General features: G+C 44.6%; 2 protein-coding genes and 1 non-coding gene across 3 annotated transcripts; 1 reads left to right on the forward strand and 2 right to left on the reverse strand.

Moving 5' to 3' along the window:
- Positions 1-3,616: 3,616 nt before the first annotated feature.
- TRNAE-UUC lies at positions 3,617-3,688 on the reverse strand. The gene has a single exon. It is a non-coding gene; the product is annotated as a tRNA-Glu (tRNA).
- A 1,300-nt stretch (positions 3,689-4,988) lies between these two features.
- CCDC115 (coiled-coil domain containing 115) lies at positions 4,989-8,646 on the reverse strand. Its single transcript, XM_045978087.1, has 5 exons — positions 8,491-8,646; positions 8,312-8,415; positions 8,142-8,224; positions 7,368-7,499; positions 4,989-5,796 (listed from the first exon to the last, which is right to left on the reverse strand). The coding sequence occupies exons 1-5, from the start codon at positions 8,599-8,601 to the stop codon at positions 5,693-5,695; spliced, it is 534 nt and encodes a 177-aa protein (XP_045834043.1). The 5' UTR covers positions 8,602-8,646; the 3' UTR covers positions 4,989-5,692.
- A 74-nt stretch (positions 8,647-8,720) lies between these two features.
- On the forward strand, positions 8,721-13,457 carry IMP4 (IMP U3 small nucleolar ribonucleoprotein 4). Its single transcript, XM_045978086.1, has 9 exons — positions 8,721-9,408; positions 9,555-9,663; positions 11,491-11,574; positions 12,250-12,359; positions 12,439-12,571; positions 12,658-12,812; positions 12,895-12,989; positions 13,111-13,184; positions 13,268-13,457. Exons 1-9 carry the CDS (start codon positions 9,406-9,408, stop codon positions 13,378-13,380), a joined length of 876 nt encoding a protein of 291 aa, XP_045834042.1. The 5' UTR covers positions 8,721-9,405; the 3' UTR covers positions 13,381-13,457.
- Positions 13,458-23,983: the final 10,526 nt, after the last annotated feature.

The following is a 23,983-nucleotide window of genomic DNA, read 5'->3' on the forward strand; positions in this document are numbered from 1 at the left end:
TTGCACCCCCTCTCCATCCGCTCCCCTTGGTAATATGTGTAACATTCCTCAGGCACCCCTGAGTTCCCCTTGGTTTACAAATGTCCTAGAGATCTACAAACAAAGAAGTTACCTTGCACTATTGATAATTTCCAGAGGCAAATAACTCAGTTCCTCAAGCCCTCCCTCCATACACAAAACTGAAGGAGGCTGAGATAGAAGGAAATGTAAATATAGTTAAATCTCTTCTGAACCTAAATCTCTCTAACAAAGACGCTTGATAGCAGAAATGTGACATTCCACCAGAAATCTCCCAACTATCTTGATGTTAATGGCTTACCAAAACACAACATTGATCAAGCTGGAAGACCTCCAGGTATCCTCCAGGATACTCCCTGCACCTTGTAGGCCCTCTTTAGCATATGAAAACTCCGTTGAAACCTCCCTTCCCTTCACCTTCCCCAAACCGCAGGGTACATAACCTGCCCTCCCTCACAACCCGGGGCAGCCCCTCTTTCTGCCCATGGGTCCTGTCCCCGTGCTTTAATAAACCACCATTTTGCACCAAAGATATTTCAAGAATTCTTTCTTGGTCATCGGCTCCAGACCTCAGCCCACCGAACCTCACCTAGGTTGTAGAACTTCATCAGTAGACATGATGTGTCAGGTAAAAGGAACTAAGTTATGCAGGGTTTTAGTGTGAGATTTTATATTTATCCTCCTAAGAATCACTCTGTTTATTGTCTGCTATGGCTGTAGGTATCAGAGACTAAAATTTCCTCCAGTGTTCTTACTTGTCTTCTCTGCTGTGTTTGGGTTTCCCATCAGATTTCTTACATAGATTGAGCCCTGCAGTTCTTTCAGTTGTTTTATATATTATGTGTATTATAACAAGAACCTTACAGATGTGGTGATAATATTTGGGAGGAGGAGAAGTACTGTATAATCCTATAGTCTTTTACTGAACCTCTGCCCTGAGGCTATAATCTTCAAAAGCACTTCCCAGTTTTTTTTCTCCTTTATGTGACACAGGAAGGGCAGAGGGGACTGGGTATTTCTCTTTCCTCAGGTTGGGTGGGGTCTAGTAAAATAGTTTCTCTAAGAATAGATCTTTGTTAAGGAGAAATGGGTGCTCTGGCATATTTCAAAGTGGTACTTTTCCCTCCTCTTGCCAGAAGCAAAGGAGATTCTTCTCCAGTCTTGACCCTAAGAACCTAGTAGGGTTCCTGGAGGTAGAACCCACAAAAATGTGAGGGTTGTCAATACAAAATGAATAAAACTTTTAGGCACTCTAAAGGAAAGAAAGTTTTATTCCATCCCGTTAGGACACCTGCCTGGGAAGCACACTCTTCACAGGAAATAATAGTGCTCCAGAGAATGAATACTTTATACAGGGTCAAAGATCTTTTTTTTTAACATCTTGTAAAAGGTCAAAAGATTACAGATTAACAGATAGGCAGGAATCACAAGTTTAAATGTTAAGAAATGCAAGAAGTAGGAGTATTCATTGACACCTCAAGGATAAGATGGTTTTCCTTTATGGCTTGGTAGGCCATTAATCATGCTTTTGGTTTAGAAAAAGTTTATACAGTCATGCTAACTTAGACATCTAAAATGGCTTCCCTTTGAGAAAAATTAAAGATGTTACTGCAGATAAAAAAATCTTCTCTTCTTTTGCCTTTAACCAATGTCATACTCAAGGGCTTTATTCTTTCACCAAATCTGTATATGCTCTGGTTGGAGTCTCGTTTCCTTAGTTTATAAATGAGAATGTCCTAGTTCCTCTGGTGAATCTGCTTATTTTTCTCTGTCCTGGGTGAGGAGTCAAGAGTAGAGGTGAGGTTGCGATGACCATGGTGCAGCTCAGGTAGAAAACCTTTGACTTTCCCATCTCTGAACAATTACTTCCAGTTTTCCTGAGGGTTCTGACTCTGAGGCTGATGGCCATTGGATCCATGCCTAGATCCCAAATGGAGTTGGAAACTGTTCTAACTGCCAAAATCTTTGGTTTTGTTTTGTTTCGTTTTGTTTTTTTTTTCAGTTTTCATTTGAGGAAAACTGGCGTTTACCTGACTGGCTATTTCTAGTTCTGTTTGTAATGTGTGAGTTGGGTCTGAACCTGCCCAGGGAGTGTTAGGGGCTCCATGTTGAGGAGAGCCACAATGACAGTGACTTTCCCACATCGAAAAACTTGAAAATTGTATCAATAATTGTCTACATCAGAGCCAAGTTATATTTGCATTATACCAAACCATAAAGAACTAAAAGTGCATTATACAAAACGTTTATACTGTTCTCATATTTCACCTATTTTGTATTCATGTGACTAGATCAGTACTTTCTAGAAAATGGTTCTGTTAATAATTTAGTGAGTTGCCATTAAAACTGCTATGGTAATCAACTGATGTCTCTTAGTTATTTTTGTCTAATTCAAGCTATCATGGTAGCAACTGTCTAGATTCTTTTTCTACAAAAGAGCAATAAATATTAAACATGTCAAAATAAAAGAAAATAAGCTTCCCTTATATATCAGGCCTTTAGAGAGTTTTTCTCTCATCAGGGTCAATTAGCCTTTAAGTTTTCTTACCAGTTACTGGCTCCAGCAGCAGCTTCTGAGCCTGGTATACTATGATTCTCTGTATTCATTCTTCTCCCCAATTTTCAAGGCAGCAATTTGCCCCCTGACTTCAATTTTCTGATGTATCTAAGAAGAGTTGTTAAATGTTAGACAGTTTTCTTGTGAGAACCAGTGATGACTTCCCAGCTCCACTGTATCCTATTTTAAGCTATACACTTTAAATTAATAGGATCACAGAAATCATACCCCCCCCCCCCCAAATGTATGAGTAAGTAAGTGTAGAGGTCCACTTCTGAAGGCAGGACCTCAGCCCTGCACATAACCTCCCTTGGTTGACTAAATTGAACCAGACTAAGGGGGTGGAAAACTGACTAAGGCACTTAGTGACTCATGTGTGTACGTTTGGCTCTCCTAACTGGAAGTGTGCAAGTGTTGGGGGGAGAGAGATTCTTTAAAAATTTTAAGTAATTTCCATAACGGGTAGAAGGCAAACCGGTTTGCTTAAGAACCCTAACCATTGGACTAGAAGGCAGGCAAAGCGGCCGCAAGACCAGAGAAAATTAAATTGCCGGAGACTTCTTCCAACTGGCCCTCTCCTGTGCATTCAGACACTCCATCCTATGCCCCTCCAGAGGCCGCTCTGCTTGTTGCTGCCTAGCCTCTGGACTGGCTCTGGAGCAAAAGTTCCAAGTGTCATGACTCCACTCATTTCTTCCCTCCTCCTGGAGGGTTCCACTACCCAGAAGTGTGTGGAAGGACTAGGCTGTGGTCGCCCTCCATGAAGATCAACAATGAATTTTGAGTATTTTAAATATTATTCAATATATAAATATAATGGTATTTGCACTTATAATGCATATGGTATCTTATATAATTAATAAATTACCCATAGAAAAATAGTTAATGATGTGACAATTAACACTTCCTTCAAAACACAGAATGATAGGTCCCAGAGCTCCCCGGGGCCCCAATTTTTCAGGCTTAAATGGAAAGGAACGCCCCATGTGACCTGAGGTGAAAATACAAAATTCTGGCCACCACAAAATCAGACCAACTACCTTCCCATACCGGGAGTCGAACCCGGGCCGCCTGGGTGAAAACCAGGAATCCTAACCGCTAGACCATATGGGAGGCGCTAAGAAGTATTTTCTCGTTTCTGCAGACATCGCTTACTTCAGCCTGCCGTCTGCCTCTCCATTCAACGGCTTCTCACCCGCCGGGCTCGCCCCGCCTCGCGAAATTCTGACTGCGGCTGCGCGAGTCCCAGCTTCAAGGATCCCCTTCCCCCAAACTGGCACCGGCTAGAATATCCGGGCCTCTCGAGGGGGCGGGAACTCCTACACCCGGAAATCTCCGAAAGATCTAGGGCCTGCTGGGACAGACTGCCGAGCGTTTGTGGTTTTCCGTTTGTATTGCTGACCGTGCTGGGCACAGTCCCAAAGCCCAACTTCAACAGTACAATGAAGGCTATTGCTTGACCTTCCACATCAACTGACATCTGAAACAAAGGACCCCATCCGGGACAGAATTCCACGTAAATATCTTTTATGTGAGAAACAAAAATGTGTTGTTTTTAATTTATTTTTGCTTCAAAATCTCACTGGTTGACACTTCGTAGCGGGATTTTGTTCTGAAATTCAACCTGTGTGGGAAGGGATGTACTTTTTTTCTCCAGCTTACTTTTGAGGTCTTCCATTAGGCTTTCCACTGACAACTCAACCTCAATATGGCAAAAACAAAACAAAAAAACAACCCGCCCCCATCCAACCACAGATATGACCTACTACCATTAAAAGTATATGTTAAAGAACAGTGTGGTACCTGTATATTAACTGACAGTAAAATCAATGAAACAATGGAAGCTCCAAAATACGGTATGGGTATACACTGGGATTACTTGAAAAAAAAAAAGGTAGCACCTCAACTCAGTGGTTCCACATACAGTAATGTAGACCTATGGTAGAAAAAACAAGCTGGATGTAGGAGTCACCCCATACCTCAACTGAAACCACAAAAGTTCTTTAGGAAAATACTGGAGAATTCTTTTTTTTAAAGAGGAAATTTTATTTATTTTTTTAAAAGATTTATTTATTTGATAGAGAGAGATCACAAGTAGGCAAATAGACAGGCAGAGAGAGTGAAAGGGAAGCAGGCTCCCTGCCGAACAGGGAGCTGGATGCAGGACTCGTTCCTAGGACCCCGAGATCATAACCTGAGCTGAAGGCAGCGGCTTAACCCACTGAGCCACCCAGACACCCCTGGAGAATGCTTTTATCATATCATTTACAACCCCAAATCCAGAAATGATAGAACAGCTGATTGATAAAGTCAACTCTCAAATCAATTAAGAAAACTAACTAAAAAAAAAATACAAGAGCTGGGTGATGGTTACTATAGCTTTCACCTTAGTTATTCATTAAGCTCTTCAATATTTTGTGCAGGTTAATGCGTTTTATTTTAAAATGAAGTTAAAAAAACGTAAGCAAAGTTACAAGAGAAATTGGGAAAAATATTTACATTTCATATTATGAACAAAGGATTAATTTTCCCCGAGCAAACTTTTAAAAAAACAACCCAGTAGGATAATAAAGCAAGGACACAGATCCCATCACAGGAAATACATTTGGCCCTTCAAAAATTAAAAGTAGCATGGTCTCACTCCTATAAAGATAAATGAAGAGTTCTTTGAGTTCCCTTGAAAATCTAAGTCAGATCTTTGAGACTTTCTGGCTTAAAACCTGCCAAGGACTACCTATCTACTTAGGTGTTCACGTTTTTTATTGACATGGAATCATACTGTCTTAATTTGTTAGCCATGTTCGTCTTTTTTTTCTATACCAAAATCAGTTTTCAGAATCTAGTGCAACTGAAGCACCAATTTGTTGTCCTTCCCTGCCACTTAACTGTGCAGTATTTTATCCTGTAAAGAAACCACAGCTGACATATCCTTGAGGCTCTTCAAACTTTCACACTTAACAAAGCTAGAAACACGCAAACCAGAAAATGCAAACAGGGATTAGTTGGGGTGGGAATAGGGGCAGGGGCAATCTGTGAAGGAAGAAGGCCTGAGATAAGGTAGCCACACCAAAGAACAGCTGTGCTCACTGTCCAGCCTCTGGTCACAAGTCAGGCAGACTAGGGCTCCAGCTGCTTGAGTTTTTCCTGGAGCCCCCGGAGTTGGCTTCGACCCCAGTCGATACGGATCTGAAGGCTGGCCATGTCTGCAGCCAGCTGCAGGCCTAGAGGAAGAGATAAGATTGTCACCATGGTATCCACTATGTGGATACCTCCGAACATCCCCAGGAACTGGAAAGGCTCCAGAATTTTCTAGCTTCCATACTATTTCTAAAACATTCTCAGAAGAGCCTTGCACTGGCTGCTTCAGAATCTCAGTAGACCCACACCCTCACCTCCTTCACATCTTTACTAAAATGTCACCTCTTCAACAGATTTCCTTTACTCCCTTACATTACCCACCGGGGACTAAAAATTCACAGATCATAACACTGTTGCATGGCCTGATTTCCTTCCTTCTTTCCTTCATTATAATAGTCCTTCACTATTCTTGCCCTCTGTTTACCCTGCCCCCAAAAGTGTTCCACATTCTGGATCCACATCTAGGTGGTTTTTGCCTGATGCTTCTGCTCAACAGTCTTCTGGGCCCTCCATGCCCAGACCACTCACCAGTTCAGTCTTCAGCCTACCTGCCTGACAGCAGAGCTGGCCACACATCTGCTCACTTCCCTCCAGGAAGCACTTTCTCCTCTTGGTTTCTGGGATCTCTCACCCTCTTGTTCCATGTGCCCAGACACCTGAGCAGAGTCTCCACCACACAGTAGTAGGAACACATTCTCACTCAACTCTTGACTTACCCTTGGCTACAGCTCTCCCACACCAGGTGAGGGCAGCTTCATTCTCCCAGGTGTTCCTGCTGGAATCTGTGGGTTCATCCTTCATTCCTCTCCTTCCCTTACTCTCAAATTGATCTGTTAGTAAATCTTGTGGCTTCTACTCTCAAAACATGCAGATTCCTGCCACTTGCCGTCTCCTTCACTGCCTCCACCTACCTCTCAATCCCGGCTGCTCCCTGACATCTGCTTCCTCCCTCTGCTCTTGTCTGTTCCCACCCAGCACCCAGAGTCTTCCTATCACTCTGTGGATCCAACTCTGTCTCACTCTCTTCAGAGCCACCTGTGACTCCCAAAGTCCTCAAATAACCTGGGCCCAGTCCGCTCTGACCTCAGTTCCTGGTACTCCCTGCTTCGTAAACTCCACTCCAACCTATTTGGCCTCCTCTCTGCCGACTTAAACATGATTTCACCTCAAAGCTTTTGCCTTGGCTGGCCCCTCTGCCTATAGCATAGATCAACTACGAAGTTCTTTCCATCTTTTCAGAGAGGACTTTTCAGATCACCCTTCATAAAATAGCTACCCTCACCCACTCCTGTTCCACTCCATCCACCATTCCCTATCAATATTTTTCCATAACAATTCGCACTACCCCGTATTATATATAGGGCCTACTTAATTATTTGCATGTTTTCATTCTCCTCTCAATGGAATATACATTCCATGAGGGGTATTTATCTCTTTTGTTTCCTGCTGTATCTCCAGCCCCTAACATGAGCCTGGAACACTGCCAACAGCCAATAAATCCTTTTTGGGGAAAAAAAAAAAAAAAACAGCATGTGTGCAACAAAAGCCTGTTATGGAAAAAAAACAAACAAACCCTGGAAAACCCTTTGCAGATAAACCCGAGCCAGGCATGGCATTACTACTACTTCTTCCTATAGATAGAGGGTATACTCACCTTCCCGGAAGCTGGCTTGGGCATGACGCAGACTGTGCGGAACCAGGATTCCAAACCAGTTCAGAGGGTCCTGGGGGGCTGGGGAGGACTCTGGCTCTGGGGTTCTGGAGAGACCCTTGCGCCTGCGCAAAGCTGGAGAAAGACAGACTGGAGGTTGGGGATCTCACTACCTGTCCCTTGTCTTCTCTGTGACAATGTTGAACTTGATCTAAGCTCATGATCCTGACAAACACTGAAGGCTGTAAAAATCCCTCCAACCATTTATGTTCCAGAAAACAGCTTACCACAAAGAACCTTTGTTTGTGATTCAGATGAGATGCCCTGACCACTCTTTCTCATGAGATCAGCAAATGACCCCCTTGTTTACCTGTGACAAAGCCACACACTGACTTTTCCCATTTTGCCTGAACATGCTGAAAGGCCAGACAGACCCTCCAACTCCCCGTTTGTCTCATAAATGACTGAGATTAGAAGTCTGCCCCTCTGAAACCAGTTAGACATATAAATATTTTTTGTTCAACTGACTGAAACCTCCCCCGATTGAAAAACTATCCCAACCGTAAAGGACTTCACCTATAACTTATCTATTTCTCTCTATAGAAGTCTAAAGCAAAAAAAAAAAAAAAAAAAACAGCCTGCCGAGATACTGTGATCCTCCGAGATCTGGGCCGCTCTCCCTCGCAACACCCTTTATAAAATAATCTCTTCAATTATCCTGCATATTTTGTTTTCGACATCGGAAGGGAGCTCCGACGCGAAGAAAGAGGAACTCACCTGCCTCACGGGGCCCCACCTCTTCTGGAGTCTGGGCGCTGGCTCTCACCACCCAGACCTTCTGGAGTCCGTCCTCGGCCTCGCTGAAGAACGAGAAGGCAGGATCGACATTTGGAGGCCCCAGCCTGGACCCTGTCCGCCCACCCGTTCCAACATACACGCTTCCTCACCTGGTGCAGACGCAGACCTGAGGCTCCATGCGGGAGGCATACTGCAGAGGACCTACAGACTTGGCACCCATGGCATAGCGCGCTTTGGAGAGTGAGAACCAGCCCTGCGATAAGAGGAGAGCGGTTAAACTCAGTTTACCTCCGCATGCCCGCCCATCCCTCCCTCCGCAAGATCCCACCTCCTCCACCCGGGCGTTCAGTGCTGCCCGCTTAGCCTCCAGTTCTTCCAGGTCCCCGAGCAGTTGCAGAAGGAGCGAGTCCACCTGTGCGCGTAAGCCCCGCGCAGCCATGGGCCCTCGGTACTGAGGGCTGGAACCAGACTCCTCACAGGTCGCCCAATCGTCGCTCGCCATGCCGGCATGACAACCAATAGGCTCACCTTCAAGGGGCGTTCCCAACCGTGGGCCGAGTTGCCCAACGTCTGTAAAGGTAAACGCTTTTAGAGCCGCGCTGCAGAATTGATCAGCTGGGTTTTCCGAAGCGTGTGAGCCTACGAAACAGTTGGCTAGAGCTGTGGGTGGTTCCGAGTCGCCTTGGGAAGAGGCCGCATTTTACACTTGATCTTAGCCAAAAGGCCGAGAAGCGATAAGAGGCCGCTTTTTAACAGTAGGGCGATAGCTGTGGTGATGGAAAAGACATAGCTGTGTGGCAGCTGTTTTAAGGGAGAAGAGGCTTTAATTCCAGCAGCCGGTAGGCGAGCCTCCAGTTAGCCTCTGTGCTGCTTTTACAGTTGCTGGATCATTTTGAACCGCCAATGATGATTACTCTAGCGGTTCATTATCTTAAAATTTGGCAACCGCACAGTGGTAAGTAAAGAAGCTATGCACTAACATCTTTAGTAAGGGCGAGGCTTACCGACGTGACAACGTTTTGACGCCCGCCTATTGATGTTCTAGTAAGCTTGCGCCTCCAGATTGGCCAATCGCCTTGCAAGTCCCAACCCACCCTCCGCCATCTTAACATTGGGCACTCCCCACAGTAAGAGAATGCAGCAAAGCCTCTAGCGACCTTCTTGATTGAGGGCAGAATCGTGGGTGACGTTGCTGACGCTGCATCCGGCATTCTCCTAGACCCACGTGGAATCCGCGCTCAGAATGGTAGGAGGGATGTTTGAGCTCCTGCTTTTGATACTGGGGGCTCGCGCAGGGCTGAGGATGATTTACGGGCTTGGGGCTGGTGGGGCTGGTGGCCTCCGGGCCCGGCTGGGCGTGGAGGAGGCTGAGCTAACCCGCTTTTTCCGTAGCTGCGTCGTGAGGCCCGCCTTCGCCGGGAGTACCTGTACCGCAAGGCCCGCGAGGAGTCGCAGCGAGCTGCCCAGGACCGGAAGGAGAAGGTTCGGCGCGCCCTGGAAGGTAGGGGTGCTCTAAACCTGTCGTTATAGAGACCATTGATTTGCATTTTAAAATCCAACGGAATAAAAGACCAGATTGTATAAAACGCGTTTAATTAGCATCTCTTAGTATTTGTGTGGCTGAGCATCCTTTAAGTATTTACTGGCCGTTTTCCTTGCCTTTTGGGTTTGTAAATTCTTTCCGTGATGCTATAAATTTCGTATCTTGTCATGTATGCTGCAGTATCCAGATTTTACAATTTGTCTATTAGCTTTGTTTACAGTGTGTTTATTTCTTCCCAAATTTTAAATTTTTACATTGTCCTCCCGCACCTCCCCTCGTTTTTCTTTTTGCTACCTTCTTCAGTACAAGATGACAAGAATATCTTTTAGTTGTTACTGTGATTACGTTGCATTTAAAAAGTGTTAAACCGTAGAGAATTTATTTTTATTCGAGTTGTGAATTGGTATCTAACTTTGCAATATTTTCTCCACTTTCTGTTTCTCATGCGAATGAGAGTGTTAACTTGTTTGAATGAAAATGTTATATTTATCCCTATTTTCTTGGTTCTTGTGTGAGTAGAAGTTTCCTGTCTGGATGGTACATCAGCTTACTATCTATGATTTTTTTTTAAAGATTTTATTTATTTATTTGAGAGGGAGAGAATGAGGGAGATCATGAGGGGAGAGGTCTACAGGAGCAGACTCCCTGCTGAGCAGGGAGCCCGATGTGGGACTCAATCCGGGACTCAGTCCAGGGACTCTTAGATCCTGACCTGAGCCGGAGGCAGTCGCTTAACCAACTGAACCACCCAGGCCCTTTCTCTGATTATTTTAAATTCACTTTGATTTTCTGTGTTTTAGACATATAAAGTGCATGAGTCTATATGTTTACATTAAGCGTTATGTTAAATAGCTGTGATCTATTTGCCCACATTAGAAATAAAAAATGCTCAATATATTGAAATTCAGGAATATTTTTCCCCAACTCAGATAGCCACAATACAGGATACTGTTTAAAAATAAGCTATTTCCTTACTCTTCTTTGTGCTTATATCATACTTGTTTGTATCCTTAAGTCACATAGGTTGATTTTTAGCTTTTAAATGTAGTTATTAGGTTGTATGTATTCTTTCCCAGCTTTATGTTTTCTAAGATCTGTTGAGTGTAGTGGGGGCCCCCATTTCCCTGTGCTTGGTATTGACCTTATTTTTTCGGTCTGGCGTAGTTAGGAACAGCATTGCTGCTATGAACCTTCCCTTCCATGTGCAAGAATTTCTCCAGGGCATATTGGAAAGACATGCTAGTTCCAAGGGCATGTTCATATTGAGCTCTGTACTCCAAAGTGGGCATGCCCACAGCCCAGCCCCCCCCCTTTTTTTTTAAACCACGTCTAGCTTTAGTTCACAGAGGAACTCTGACCCAAAGCATAAAGTTTAGCACTTTCATTGTCAGAGGGTTTCAGGGTTTTCAGAGTTTCTGGGCCACCTTCATATAGAAAGAACACTCTTTATTTGTTCTTTTAAAAATCAGGTGTTAATTTTTTTTCTAAGTACAAAAACAACATATACTTGCAACTAAATATTTTAGAAAGCCCTCAAACCATGAGACTAGAAACCATAAAAAATGAAATCTCCCGTAACCATTGTTAACAGCTTGGCATGTAGACAAAAACAGTTTTGTCTCCCTCTTCCCCCTGCCAAAGAAGTCATGTACACATTTCTGCACAGAAAGGAGTGAAAGGGGTACTTTTTAATCAAGTCTGTACAGTTTTTGTAAGCCACAGTGTTGTATAAACTGAGGGCTCCACGAATGTGTCTTACTCTGCCGCTCTGTGTTCCCCCTGCAGAGAACCGCCTGATTCCCACCGAATTACGCAGGGAGGCTCTGGCCTTACAGGGTTCCTTGGAGTTTGATGACGCCGGTGGTGAAGGTAAACTTCCTGACACTGGGCCAGCTTCTTCCCCTGCACTTGAGCCTGCTGGTGTCCATATCATTCTGCGGACAGCTTGAAGGAAAGGCTGTGTAGCTCCTCCTTGCGAAACTGTCTCCCAGATGCCCTCCTGACTGTGCACAGATGGCACTTTAGGAGAGCTCTTTCTTAGTGCTCCCAATTTCGTTTATTTAGCACATACAGGGTTATCCCACCTACTCTGTTTTGTCTGTTAATTATCCCCCTTATCAGAATATGAACTCCACTGAGGCAAGATAGTATCCATTTTGTTTACTGCCATGTCCCCGCCTCCCAGCCCTTTATTAACACCTAAACAGACATTACAAATTTTTGTTACGAGGAAAAGGAGTCAGTTACCTTTGGCCTTAACAGAATCTGGGTTTGCACTTGGTAGTCATTAACCCCGTGTGATAAATATAGTTAAAATGAAGTAAAATTAAGTCAAATTTAAACATTTAGTTCTTCAGTCATAGTTTGTGTTTATAACCAGTGTGGCTGGAGGGCTACCCTCCTGCTCAGTGCAGGCGTGGAACATTTTATTTTCATCATCAAAGGTGTTGTCAGACAGTGCTGCTCTAGACAGATTGAGCCACCCTCAAGTTAGCATTTTATTTCCCAAGACGATCACATTCTTTCCCCTCATGCTCTGACCAGGTGTGACCAACCATGTGGATGATGAATATCGATGGGCAGGGGTTGAAGATCCTAAGGTCATGATCACTACCTCCCGAGACCCCAGTTCCCGCCTCAAGATGTTTGCAAAGGTACCAGTAGTGGGAAGCAAATGGGAGGTCCTAAGGCACTAGTGGCCCCAGGCCTAACTGAAATGCGTTCACATACAAGGAGCTGAAGTTGGTGTTCCCAGGTGCCCAACGCATGAACCGTGGCCGGCATGAGGTAGGGGCACTGGTGCGAGCCTGCAAAGCCAATGGTGTCACTGACCTGCTGGTTGTCCATGAGCATCGAGGCACACCTGGTAAGACTGTGGTGGGAACAGGGTGTCTGCTGGGGTGGTTGTCTGAGAGCAGATAAGGTTTCTGACAGCCCGCCTGGCCCCACCAGTGGGGCTCATTGTCAGCCACCTGCCCTTCGGCCCCACTGCTTACTTCACACTGTGCAATGTGGTCATGCGCCATGACATCCCTGACCTGGGCACCGTGTCCGAGGCCAAGCCTCACCTCATCATGCATGGCTTCTCCTCCCGACTAGGCAAGCGGGTGAGTCTGGGCCCATGAGGTGAGGGCTGGGGGCAGGGAGTTCCAGGCTGGGCATTTGCCACTCTCCTTCCCTCTGACCCAGGTCTCTGACATACTCCGTTACCTGTTCCCCGTGCCCAAGGATGACAGCCACCGTGTCATCACCTTCGCAAACCAAGATGACTATATCTCCTTCCGGTAGGTCCGTGGGCTGGCCTCAGAATGGCGTCCTGACGTTTGTGTTCCACTGCTGTTTGTTATTGACCCACATCTCCTCACTGTCTTCTCTCACCCCTACCCTGTCTCCCCTTGCCTCCAGGCACCACATATATAGGAAGACCAACCACCGCAGTGTGGAGCTGACAGAGGTTGGACCTCGCTTTGAACTGAAGTGTGAGTTTGGGGCTGAATTCCACTTCTCGTGGTGGTGGGGTGCTGGCGGCGTAGGTGACAGTGTACCCATCTACACCCCCCAGTGTACATGATCCGCCTGGGCACGCTGGAACAGGAGGCCACAGCAGATGTGGAGTGGCGCTGGCACCCATACACCAACACCGCACGCAAGAGGGTCTTTCTGAGTGCTGAGTGAACCCACTTGCTGGTCAGGACGTGGACCTGGACCCAGGACTTGGCGAGGGGTCAGAATAAAGTCTGTGTGCCACACCACCCCATTTGCTTCTGTGTGGTCAGGACAAACCCACCGTCGGGCTGCATGTGAGGGACAGTTTCTACTGGGTCTTCTTAGGTGGAGAGCTGACAGCTCAGGGACATTCTCAAGGCTGCTGTTGACGTTGTATCTAGGAAAAGGCAGGCCCAACCTGCTCGCTTGCTCCTTCACCATAGGAAAGATTTGGGAGATTTGGTGGTAGTGTCACTTGGGAGTCGGGCTCTGTGAGAGCCCATCTCAGACTGGGACTGATGTATACCTAAGGACCCTGGTTTTACACAGAACACATGTCAGGACCCTACAGCATGCCCCCAAGTTGTTGTGGAGGGGGGTATGACATTAAGAAAGCAAGCCATCACACCACTTGGGGCAGGTCTATAAGAAAACAAGTCAGGCAGGGGGATGGAGAGTGGGGGAGACCTCTGCAGATGTCCCGAGAGCTACAGGATGGCATGAAGCAGCAGGGATCACCTGGGTGATCTGCGCAAAGACACTGAGGTGGATGTACTCAAAAGGGTTCCAGAAGCAACAGTGGCCTAGCGAGAGGAGCCTTGAGGGTGAATAAGCAATAAGTTTCATGGGATGTCTGTGACTTCTAGCCCCACTCATGTAAATCCAGGACTTTCCAGAGCCTCTCTTCCCTTGCCATTACCTCAGCTCACAAATGAAGGATATGCCACTAAAATTTTCATGCAAGTTACAGAAATTCCAAAATACATACAAAGTAGAAGTAGTATGATGTTTTATTAGTTTTCTGGACTACCAAAACTGCCATGAACTGGGTGTCTTAAAACAACAGAATTACTCTCACAATTCTGGAGGCCAGAAGTCAGGTCACTCCCAACCCCTCCTCCATTACTTGCCTCTTCCAGCTTCTGGTGGCTATTGACAATCCTTAGTATTTTTTGGCATGTAGTTGCATTGTGGTTTCGGTCTTTGTCTTCACATGGTCTTCCTCTACTGTCAAGTTTCTACTGTGTGTCTGATAAGGACACTTGTCATTAGATTTATAGCACATCAGAAAATCAAAGATGGGGGTGGCTCAGTGGGTTAAAGTCTCTGCCTTCAGCTCAGGTCATGATCTCAGGGTCCTGGGATCAAGCCCAGCATCGGGCTCTCTGCTCAGCAGGGAGCCTGCTTCCTCCTCTCTTCTCTGCCTGCCTCTCTGCCTACTTGTGATCTCTGTCTGTCAAGTAAATAAATAAAATCTTTAAAAAAGCAAAAAAAAAAAAGAAAATCAAGGATGACTTCTTCATTTAAAGATTCTGAACTTAATCACATCTGCAAAGCCCCAAATAAGATCATGGGCTCCAGGAATTAAGCTGTGGACGTATCTTTTGGAGCCACCATTCATCCAACTACATGTCCTCATTTCTCACCTTCAGGGGCTGTGGGCCTCCTGCCCTTCCTGTTTACTGTATCCCCCTGTACCTCTTGCAGACATCATAGGCATGAGGCTGATGCTCCCCTGCCTACTCCGAGCATCTTCCTAGGTAAGCACCGTGAGGCCTGGGGCTGCATTCACTGTTTCACCAAGCCTAGAGCAGGCCCTTAGTTACTGGCATTTTATTTTTTTAACAGCACAGAAGTCTCAGCAGGCCTTTGTGCTGGGGGCCAGCTCTTAGGGATAGGTGGAAAATAAGAGGCAAACTATTTATTATTCACTTTATTGTGGCTTCCACTGCTAAAGAGGCCTTTGAGAAGTCAGCACACTTGGGCTCACCAGTAGTGGAAGGATTTATGAAAGACAGTGGGGTCCACATTTTGCTCATCAACTGTGTTTAGCCACTGGATGTGAGTGATATCTACTGTCAAGTGATACTGGGGGAAACGACCCCTCACGCTGCTGGTGGAAGAACCTGTGGGTAAAGTCTTTTCAGATGGCAGTCTGGCAGAGTTTCTGAGCATTTGAAAGTTCTACTACTTGAGTCACCATCCTGGGGTCAGAAGTGGTCACTGTGATGCTGCTGCAGACAGCTTAGGTACAGCTTTGGGTATTTGAGCAGGGGAGTTTGTAAAGTGAGCCAATAAAATAACATTAATTAAAACAAGAAATAAATAATTTGTGGGAAATGTCCACTGTAGTGCCTTGTGTATTGCACAGATAATACCCTGAGGACTCACAGGGAGCCTTGGTTTGGAGGCATTGGGTAGGGCTTAAAGGGATATTTATGCATCTTTTATTTGACTTTTTAAGGAAGAAGTCAATTCTTATATGGTTTTGAAATGTTAAGGACAAAGGAGAAGACAGAAGTGGCGTGGGCATTGGTGCTTACAATTTGAGTATCTCCTCTGGCCAGAGAGCAGTGGCCCAGAAAGAGTAGAGGGCCTTTGTGACCAGGTTTTCCTTTGTTATGTCTGCAACTGATTTTCAGTTCTAGTATTCTTCTCAATATTCAGAAATATTAACGTGGGGAATCCAAGTTAAGGGCATGAGGGCACAGATTGCCCTGTTTTTGCAACTTTTATATAAATATGACATTTCAAAAGAAAAGTTATGGGGCACCTGGCTCAGTTGGTTAAGCAACTGCCCTTGGCTCAGGTCATGATCCTGGAGTCCCTGGATGGAGTCCTACATCAGCCTTCCCTGCTCAGCGGGGATCTGCTTCTCACTCTGACCTCTCACTTCTCATGAGCCCACTCTCTCTCAATCTCCCTTTCAAATATATAAATTAATAAATAAATCTTTAAAAAAAAAATCTAAAAACTTAGACATAGTGAAGTATTTAGGGGTGAAATATCAGCCTGATACTTGCTTGAAAGTGCTTCAGCAGGGAAAAAAAGCTGAACCAATATACTAATTGTCACATTTAGGTGATGCAGAGAGTTTGTTATAATATTCTTTCTACTTTGATGTATGTTTTAAGTTTTTCACAGAGGATTAAGAGGAAAATAATTACAAATGTGTATTGTTATTAAAGCATTTTTCAATTTTTAAGTTGTTAAAAATCTCAGTAAAAAGGCTAAGGTGTGAAAATAAAAGGGAGCCTCCTTTACAGTAAAGTTGGAAAGCCAGCAGGGAGCTATCTCATGCCCTACCACTCCTTGAACTCCTTAATTGCAGACCCAAATAGAAGAGAAACCTTGTAAGTCCCCGCTATGGGTTAGCTGTTTGGTATTCCAGCAGAAGAAAGGTTTTCTACTTCTCTGGCAACAGCCCAGCCAATGAGAGACAGTCACAACTCAGCCAATAAAAAGCAACTATCCGGGCGCCTGGGTGGCTCAGTGGGTTAAGCCGCTGCCTTCAGCTCAGGTCATGATCTCAGGGTCCTGGGATCGAGTCCCGCATCGGGCTCTCTGCTCAGCGGAGAGCCTGCTTCCCTTTCTCTCTCTCTGCCTGCCTCTCTTGTGATTTCTCTCTGTCAAATAAATAAAATAAAAACAAAATCTTTAAAAAAAAAAAAAAAGCAACTATCCTTTGAACTCCCAGTTTACTCTAATGGACTTTTTGTTTATAACAGCCCTCCCAGCTTCTCATTTTCCTCCATAAAAGAGCATTCCTCTCTTGTTCTCTGGATTTGCCTATGGTTTTGCCTTACCATGCTTGTCTTGGATTGTAGTTCTCTACTACTCCCAAATAAACATATTTGTTGCTGGTAAACCAAAGGCTGGTTTTATTTTTAAAGTTAATGAAGGAGACACATGCCAACCATTAGTGGTGGTTGAAAGCCATTGAGAGTTAGGGCCAAGGGGTGGTGGTATGTTTTCATGTACAAAAAGAAGTGAAAATTCAAGCACAATATGAGGTACATTTTAGGCATTGTTCCACCAGACTGGCTGCAGTGAATATCTTGTCCACTATCCCTTATTCTTTCCTATGGTAGACTCCTAGAAGGGAAATTTCTGATCCAAGGAGATGCACAAGTCTAAGCCTTTTGGTATTTACTACCAGCAGTTTTATAGCAGGAGACCACATTTATCAAATTGGCAAAGATGAAGAAGGTTCAGTATGGTTCATTAAGGTGTGGGGAGTTGAGTTTTGTTTAACAGATGTAAAACTTTATGGGGAGATTTTATAATTTCTACTTTGATCCAGTAGCCAGAACTAAGGATGTGCCCAGCCTGTACACCAGGTACACAGTGGTCACGTGCAAGGATCTGTACCATTGTTTGTAGCAGCAAAAGCAGGGAAACAGCCTCAATGTCCATCATAGCACTGAAGTTACATAAATTAGGGTGCATCCACAGAGTGGTGCACTGCAGCCACTGAGCACCTCAAGATAAAGTGTTGAATAAAAAGCATGGTGACATCCCATATGGGATATGCTAACCAGTGTGCAGAAGGAAGGAGAAGGGCCTTGTGCTGACATGTGAACTGCATTATCTCCAGGAGGGTAAGCATTCAGCTGGTGCCTTGCTAGAGAGAACGGTGCACTAGAGATCCAGGGAGGAGGGAGAATTTGGTGCTACTGTGAGTAGACATTTCATTTACTTGTTGACCATTTTTGGGAGCTCCTTTCTGGCTTCTCTGCCCAGTTTTCTTTGGAGTGCAGGGAAGGTACTTTGATTTTATCTGATTGGCTTCAAGAGTTTGAAGATGTAAGTACTTCTCCAATGCCGATAATTTCTTTAAATTACAAAAGTAACACACCCTCGTGTTTAAAAAAAAGAAAAAACCAAACAAACAGAAGTGCACAGTGAAAAAGAAACCACCTTCCTCCTTCCTGTGCCCCCAACAATCCCACCCTACTCTCCAGAAGCTATGGACTGTTGACTTAAAAAAAATACGTGACCAGATGTTTTCTCTTCATGGTATTTTTTTAACCCAAAAATCATGCTGTATACACCATTCTGAAAATTCCCGTCTTTCCCTTTAATGATCTCTTTCAGCTACCTCTAGGTTATCAAGGATATCTAGTACGAGTGACTGCACCTCCTATTTAATGGCTGCATATTTCAGTTGTTTTCTATTTTTACTACCAGAAACCTTGCTTCAAGAACATCATTGAGGGGCGCCTGGGTGGCTCAGTGGGTTAAAGCCTCTGCCTTCAGCTTGGGTCATGATCCCAGGGTCCTGGGATCGAGCCCCGCATCGGGCTCTCTGCTCAGCGGGGAGCCTGCTTCCCTCTCTCTCTGTCTGCCTCTGCCTACTTGTGATCTCTGTCAAATAAATAAAATCTTTAAAAAAAAAAAAAAATCATTGAACATACCCCTGTGTATACTTAAACAAGTATATCTGATGAGTGGAATTTTGTCTTAAAAATGATCATAGAAAAAAAAATGATCATAGATGGGGCACCTGGGCGGCTCAGTTGGTTAAGCATCTGCCTTCAGCTCAGGTTATGATCCCAGGAGGGCCTGGGATCAAGCCCTGCATTGGGCTCCCTGCTCAGCAGGGAGTCTGCTTCTCCCTCTCCCTCTGTCCCCACTTGTGCTCTCTCTCTCTCACTCTTTCTGTCTCAAATAAAAGCTTAAAATGATCATAGATGCTGCTGAATTGTCCTCCAAGAGGCTGTCCTGGCCATTGTCAATAGATCTGAGTACCTGTTTCTGTGTCCTTGCTGGCACTGGGTACAATCAGACTTTTCATCTGGCCAAGCTCTAGGTGCAAAATGGTTCCCCAGCTGATTTCGTATTTCTTTAATTATGATGGAGATTGTGCATCTTTTTAAATACTATTGGCCATTTGTATGTATGTGGTTCTCTGACCTCTTTGCTCTCTTTTCTGTAGAAATGATTGTTCACCTCTATCCTGATTGATTTAAATACTTTAATTGTGCAAAATTTCAAACATACAAGAGCAGAAAGGACCATACAATGAGTCCATGAGCCCACCTCAATGTTGACCATCTGGTTTCCTTCGTAGCCCCACCTACTCCGTATATCCACTCACTTGTTTATTTTGAAGCAAATCCTTGACCTCATATTATCCATGAATATTTCTGTATATATCTCCAAAAGATAAGGACTCAACAAAAATAACGATACCATTATCATGTCTAAAGAACCAGTTATTCCAAATATATATTTTATATATTGTATAATCCAAACATTATTTCACATATCCAGTTAATGTTGAGTTTTCCCTGATTACAGTATGTTAGTTTGAACTAGGATCCAAATGAGGTCCATTCATTGCAAATGATTGAAAAGTAACTTGTCACTCTTTTTAAATAGCTTTATTGAGATACAATTCACATATCACACAGTTCCCCCTATACCTTAAATAAGGTAAACAATTGAAAAATATATATACAATTAAATTTTTTTATCATTTTCACAGGATTGCGCAACCATCTCTACAATCTAATTTTAGAACATTTTTGTACCTCCTAAAAAGAACTCCATACCCATTAGCTGTCACTCACCGTTCTCCACCAACCATCCCTCTACCCTCAGGCCCTTGCAACCACTAATCTACTCTTGTTCCATAGACTTGTCTATTCTGGACATTACATACAAATGGAATCATACAATATGTGGTGTTTTTTGACTGCCGGCCGCCTTTTACTTAGCAGTGCATTTTCAAAGTTTATCCCTGTTGTAGCATGCATTATACTTCATTTCTTTTTACTGGTGAGTAATAGTCCATTGTATAGATAAACCATATTTTATTTATTTATCACTTTATGAAACTTGGGTTGTTTCAACTTTGGGGCTAATATGAATAATGCTGCAGTATTTGTGAACATCCTAAGCCTCTTTTAACCTGTAGGATTCTCTCTTTTTTTTTTTTTTTTCCTTTGTAATTTATTCAATTAGGAAACTGGTATATTTGCCTTAGAGTTTCCACAGTCTGGATGTCTCTGATCTTGTCCCTGTTGTGTCACTTAACATTTTTCTGTGTCCTTCTGTTTCCTCTGAATTAACATTTAGATCTAAAGGCTCAATCAGGTACAGGTTTAAATTGTGTTGGTGGGAATACTTGGTGGGTGCAGTGTTGTGTTCTTTTACCAGGAGAATGATAATGTGTGGGTGTCTTTTTTGTGATGGTAGCAGACATTAGTATCATTGTTTAGCTCTATTAATTCAATAGGGGTTTGGAACTTGGTGCCTATTTTTTAAGAAATAGGGTTTTTTTGCATTACAGTTTCAAATTCATTTTTGCTGTTATATAGGAAAATGATTTCTATATGTATATGTGTGATGTGTGGGTGTGTATTATATTTGAACTGGATACATTATTAAATTTTCTTTTAACCCTTTATGGTCTTTCATAAGATTTTCTAACTTTCCAGCTGATTATGCCATGTGCCAGTTACACAGTATTTTTGACAGACTCCTGCCTTTCTTTCTCCTTGCCATAATGCATTTGTCTAGGACTTGAGAACACTGAGCGGCAGCAGCATGAGATGCCCCCTGCCCTTGCTGTAGGTCTCATTACAGAAATTCTTCCAGAGATGTTCATACTTGCCCAGACATAGATGTGCACTTAACTTCTCTCTGGTTTTATAATGCCAGTGGAGAAGATCCGTACCTCCCTTTGGTTGTGATGCCATGGGCTCTGCATTCAGCATCCACAGAAGAGCCCTTAGCTATGCAGGACTCCAGCCAGACTAAGCTTAAAAGAACATGGCTAGTTGGTCTTTTCCAAATAAGGTGCCACACACACACAGAGGTGTGTGTGGGCTGGGCTAAAGTTGGGTATGGAATCTGCAAGCCAAGGATGCAGAGCAACCAGACCAGAGGCCCCAGGATGCTACTAGCATCGCTGTCAGAGTTTGTTTGCCTAGAGTTCACAGCAGTCGAAGCTGTTGACACAGAGAGCCCAGGACTGAGTTCATTTACTCCAAAGACATGGACTAGCATCTGGGGCTCACTCTAGGTGATGAAGATACCCAGGCTCTGCCCTGGAAGAAGTGGGGCAGATTGATAGGAACATTTTAAGGATATCATTTTTTAAAGATGAGGAAGAGGGCTTTCCTTCCTCTGTGAAGCAGAACAACAGGGCAGTTCCCAGGAGGTAAAAACCAGCCTCCACAAAGAGGTCATGTGGGTTGGCAATGGGACTGAGAAGCAGTAAGTAGGGTGGCTTTCTCCTTGCACTGTGTTCCCCCAGCTCTAAGCTGCCTGCCTCCCCCTCTCCCAGAAAGGGTCCAGGAGGGATCCTCAGTTCAGAACACTGAAATCCAGAAGCCCTGAGGAGAGTTAGAGACTAACAAAAACCCACCCAAAGGTAGTTAGCAGTAGTCACTGGTGGGCACAAGCTGCCCCTATTGGAGACAGTATCCTTTTTCGTTTGCTAAGCACCACACTTGTGGATGGACCAACAGGTCAGCCCATCTATCCTACAGGTTCTTAACAGGAGCTATGGGAGAATTTTTTTCCAATATCTTCTGCACTTTTTTGGTCTATCAAAAAAAGAAGCCAGAGAAGAACTGTACAGTAGTACTATAATAGCCTCAAAGTATCTCCCAGCAAGCTCCCGGGGTTAAAGTGGTATCTTTGTTTCTCCATTATAAACATTTTTTTTCCTTTGCAACATCGGCTCAGCGTGGGTTTCTCACAGCGTTAAGAAAGCTTACCCAAGCACCTTCCAGCACACAGTTCATTTGGCTCTGTTGAGTGAGCACTTCAAGCAGGCAAATAGGCAGATGGGCATGTAGCATGTGGGCACTGAGTTACTTAGGATCTCCAAGGACAGTGCCCACTGCTCCCACTTCATGGTATTGCTACCAATAGGGTGAACAAAAGGGCGCCTACCAGAGGCAAATTTCATTGTAGTAACATAGCATGCAATTCTCTGGGAAAAGGGAGAGGTGGGACAGGCCGGGCTACTGGAGGAACTCCCATGGGTCTTCCCATCCCCCACACCCAGCCTGAGCTGAGGAGATTGCAAGCCAGGAGCATTTGGATATCTGGAGAGACCCAGGGGGATAGACAGTGGAGCAGGCAAATTAAACGAGAGGCAGGCACGGAGTTAGGGTGACAATACAACCAAAAATACAGCCAATCCAGCTGAAAGCACGACATGAGGCCACAGCCTCAGTCATTCTATCCGTAAGCCAAAAGATTTTGAACCAGATAGAAAGATCCCCAAACAGGCAGACACACAGACCCCTGGCTAGACAGACTTCTGGATGGACCAAATCCCAGGGATGACAAATAGACTCCAGAGGGACAGACAGCCAGACAAATGGGCAGATTCTTGAACAAAGATAGGAATATGCCCAGCCAGACATCCAGAAAGACCTGTGGTCAGACACATGGACACCCCCTGGCGCCAGCCAATTAGAAGGTGATCCCAGCCAACCAAAAGACAAGGACAGAGAGACTCCACCCATAGATAGATACCCCAACAAAGAGTACCCCACCTACCCAGTCAATTAGCCAGCCAGAACTCAGCTTGATTACCTCCTGCCAGTAAGAAGCCCCCAGCCTATGAGAAAGCCAGGCTCTCAGCAAGGTAAATGTTACCCCAAAAAGTCAGGTGGACAGATAGATACATCCTCCCACTGGACAAACAGACCCTTAGTCACTAATCAGAAGATCCCCAGCTTCTGGGTCAGCCCTCCTGCCTCCCAGTCATCACCATAGATGATAGGGATGGCCCAATGATCCTTCAATGTTGCATTTGCTCCCTAAACCACCAGTTTCCAGTGACCTTTGACCTCCAGTGGCATCCACTAACACCAGGGTCCACAAAAGATCAGTCCTTTCATGATCCCACAGTGACTCTTCCTCGTATACTCTGGTATCCCCTACTCCCTAATGACTGCCATTAATATCCATGAGTACTCAGAGACTAAAGAGTGTCCATGACTCCTGCACTGAACATCCATATCTTCTCAAAGTTACCTGATACTTCTGTATCCCACCTCCCTGAGTCTCAAAAAACCCATGACCAGTCACAAAAGTTCAGTTCATTGACATACACTATAGTGCATTGAGTAGGAGCCCTCAATGACCTTCCTTCTTTTGATCCCTCAGTTACTTAAACTACCACTCCAAATCCCAATAGCCCTTTAGCCATTTTTTTTAAAGATTTTATTTAGTTATTTGACAGAGAGAGATCACAGGCAGGCAGAAAGGCAGACAGAGAGAGAGGAGGGAAGCAGGCTCCCTGCGGAGCAGAGAGCCTGATGCGGGGCTTGATCCCAGGACCCTGGGATCATGACCTGAGCCGAACGCAGAGGCTTTAACCCACTGAGCCACCCAGGCGCCCTGTCTGTCACTGACCTCCAGTGACTGCCATTAACATCTGATGACAGTTGCCCATGAACATCCAAAGACCTCTCTCACTGACCTCCAATGAATTCACTATAAACGTCCATCCTCAGTGATCATTATTGACCATCTTTGAACTCTTAGAGATGAAACTAATAAACACGAGTCCACAGTGACCCCGCCTATAAATTAAACATCCCCACTGATCATCTACTTTGACTTCTGTCACTTAAACCTCAGTCACAAACCACACAGCCTCAGGCCACACACACACACACACACACACACAAATGTTTTGTGACACATGAAATTACGTGAAATTAAAATTTCAGTGTCCACAAATAGTTTTATTGGAATATATCCCCACTCATTTCTTTACACGTGGCCTATGGCAGCTTTCACACTGTCATGGTAGAGT

Source organism: Meles meles, chromosome 14 (assembly GCF_922984935.1).
Source record: "Meles meles chromosome 14, mMelMel3.1 paternal haplotype, whole genome shotgun sequence".
Classification (NCBI taxonomy): domain Eukaryota; kingdom Metazoa; phylum Chordata; class Mammalia; order Carnivora; family Mustelidae; genus Meles; species Meles meles.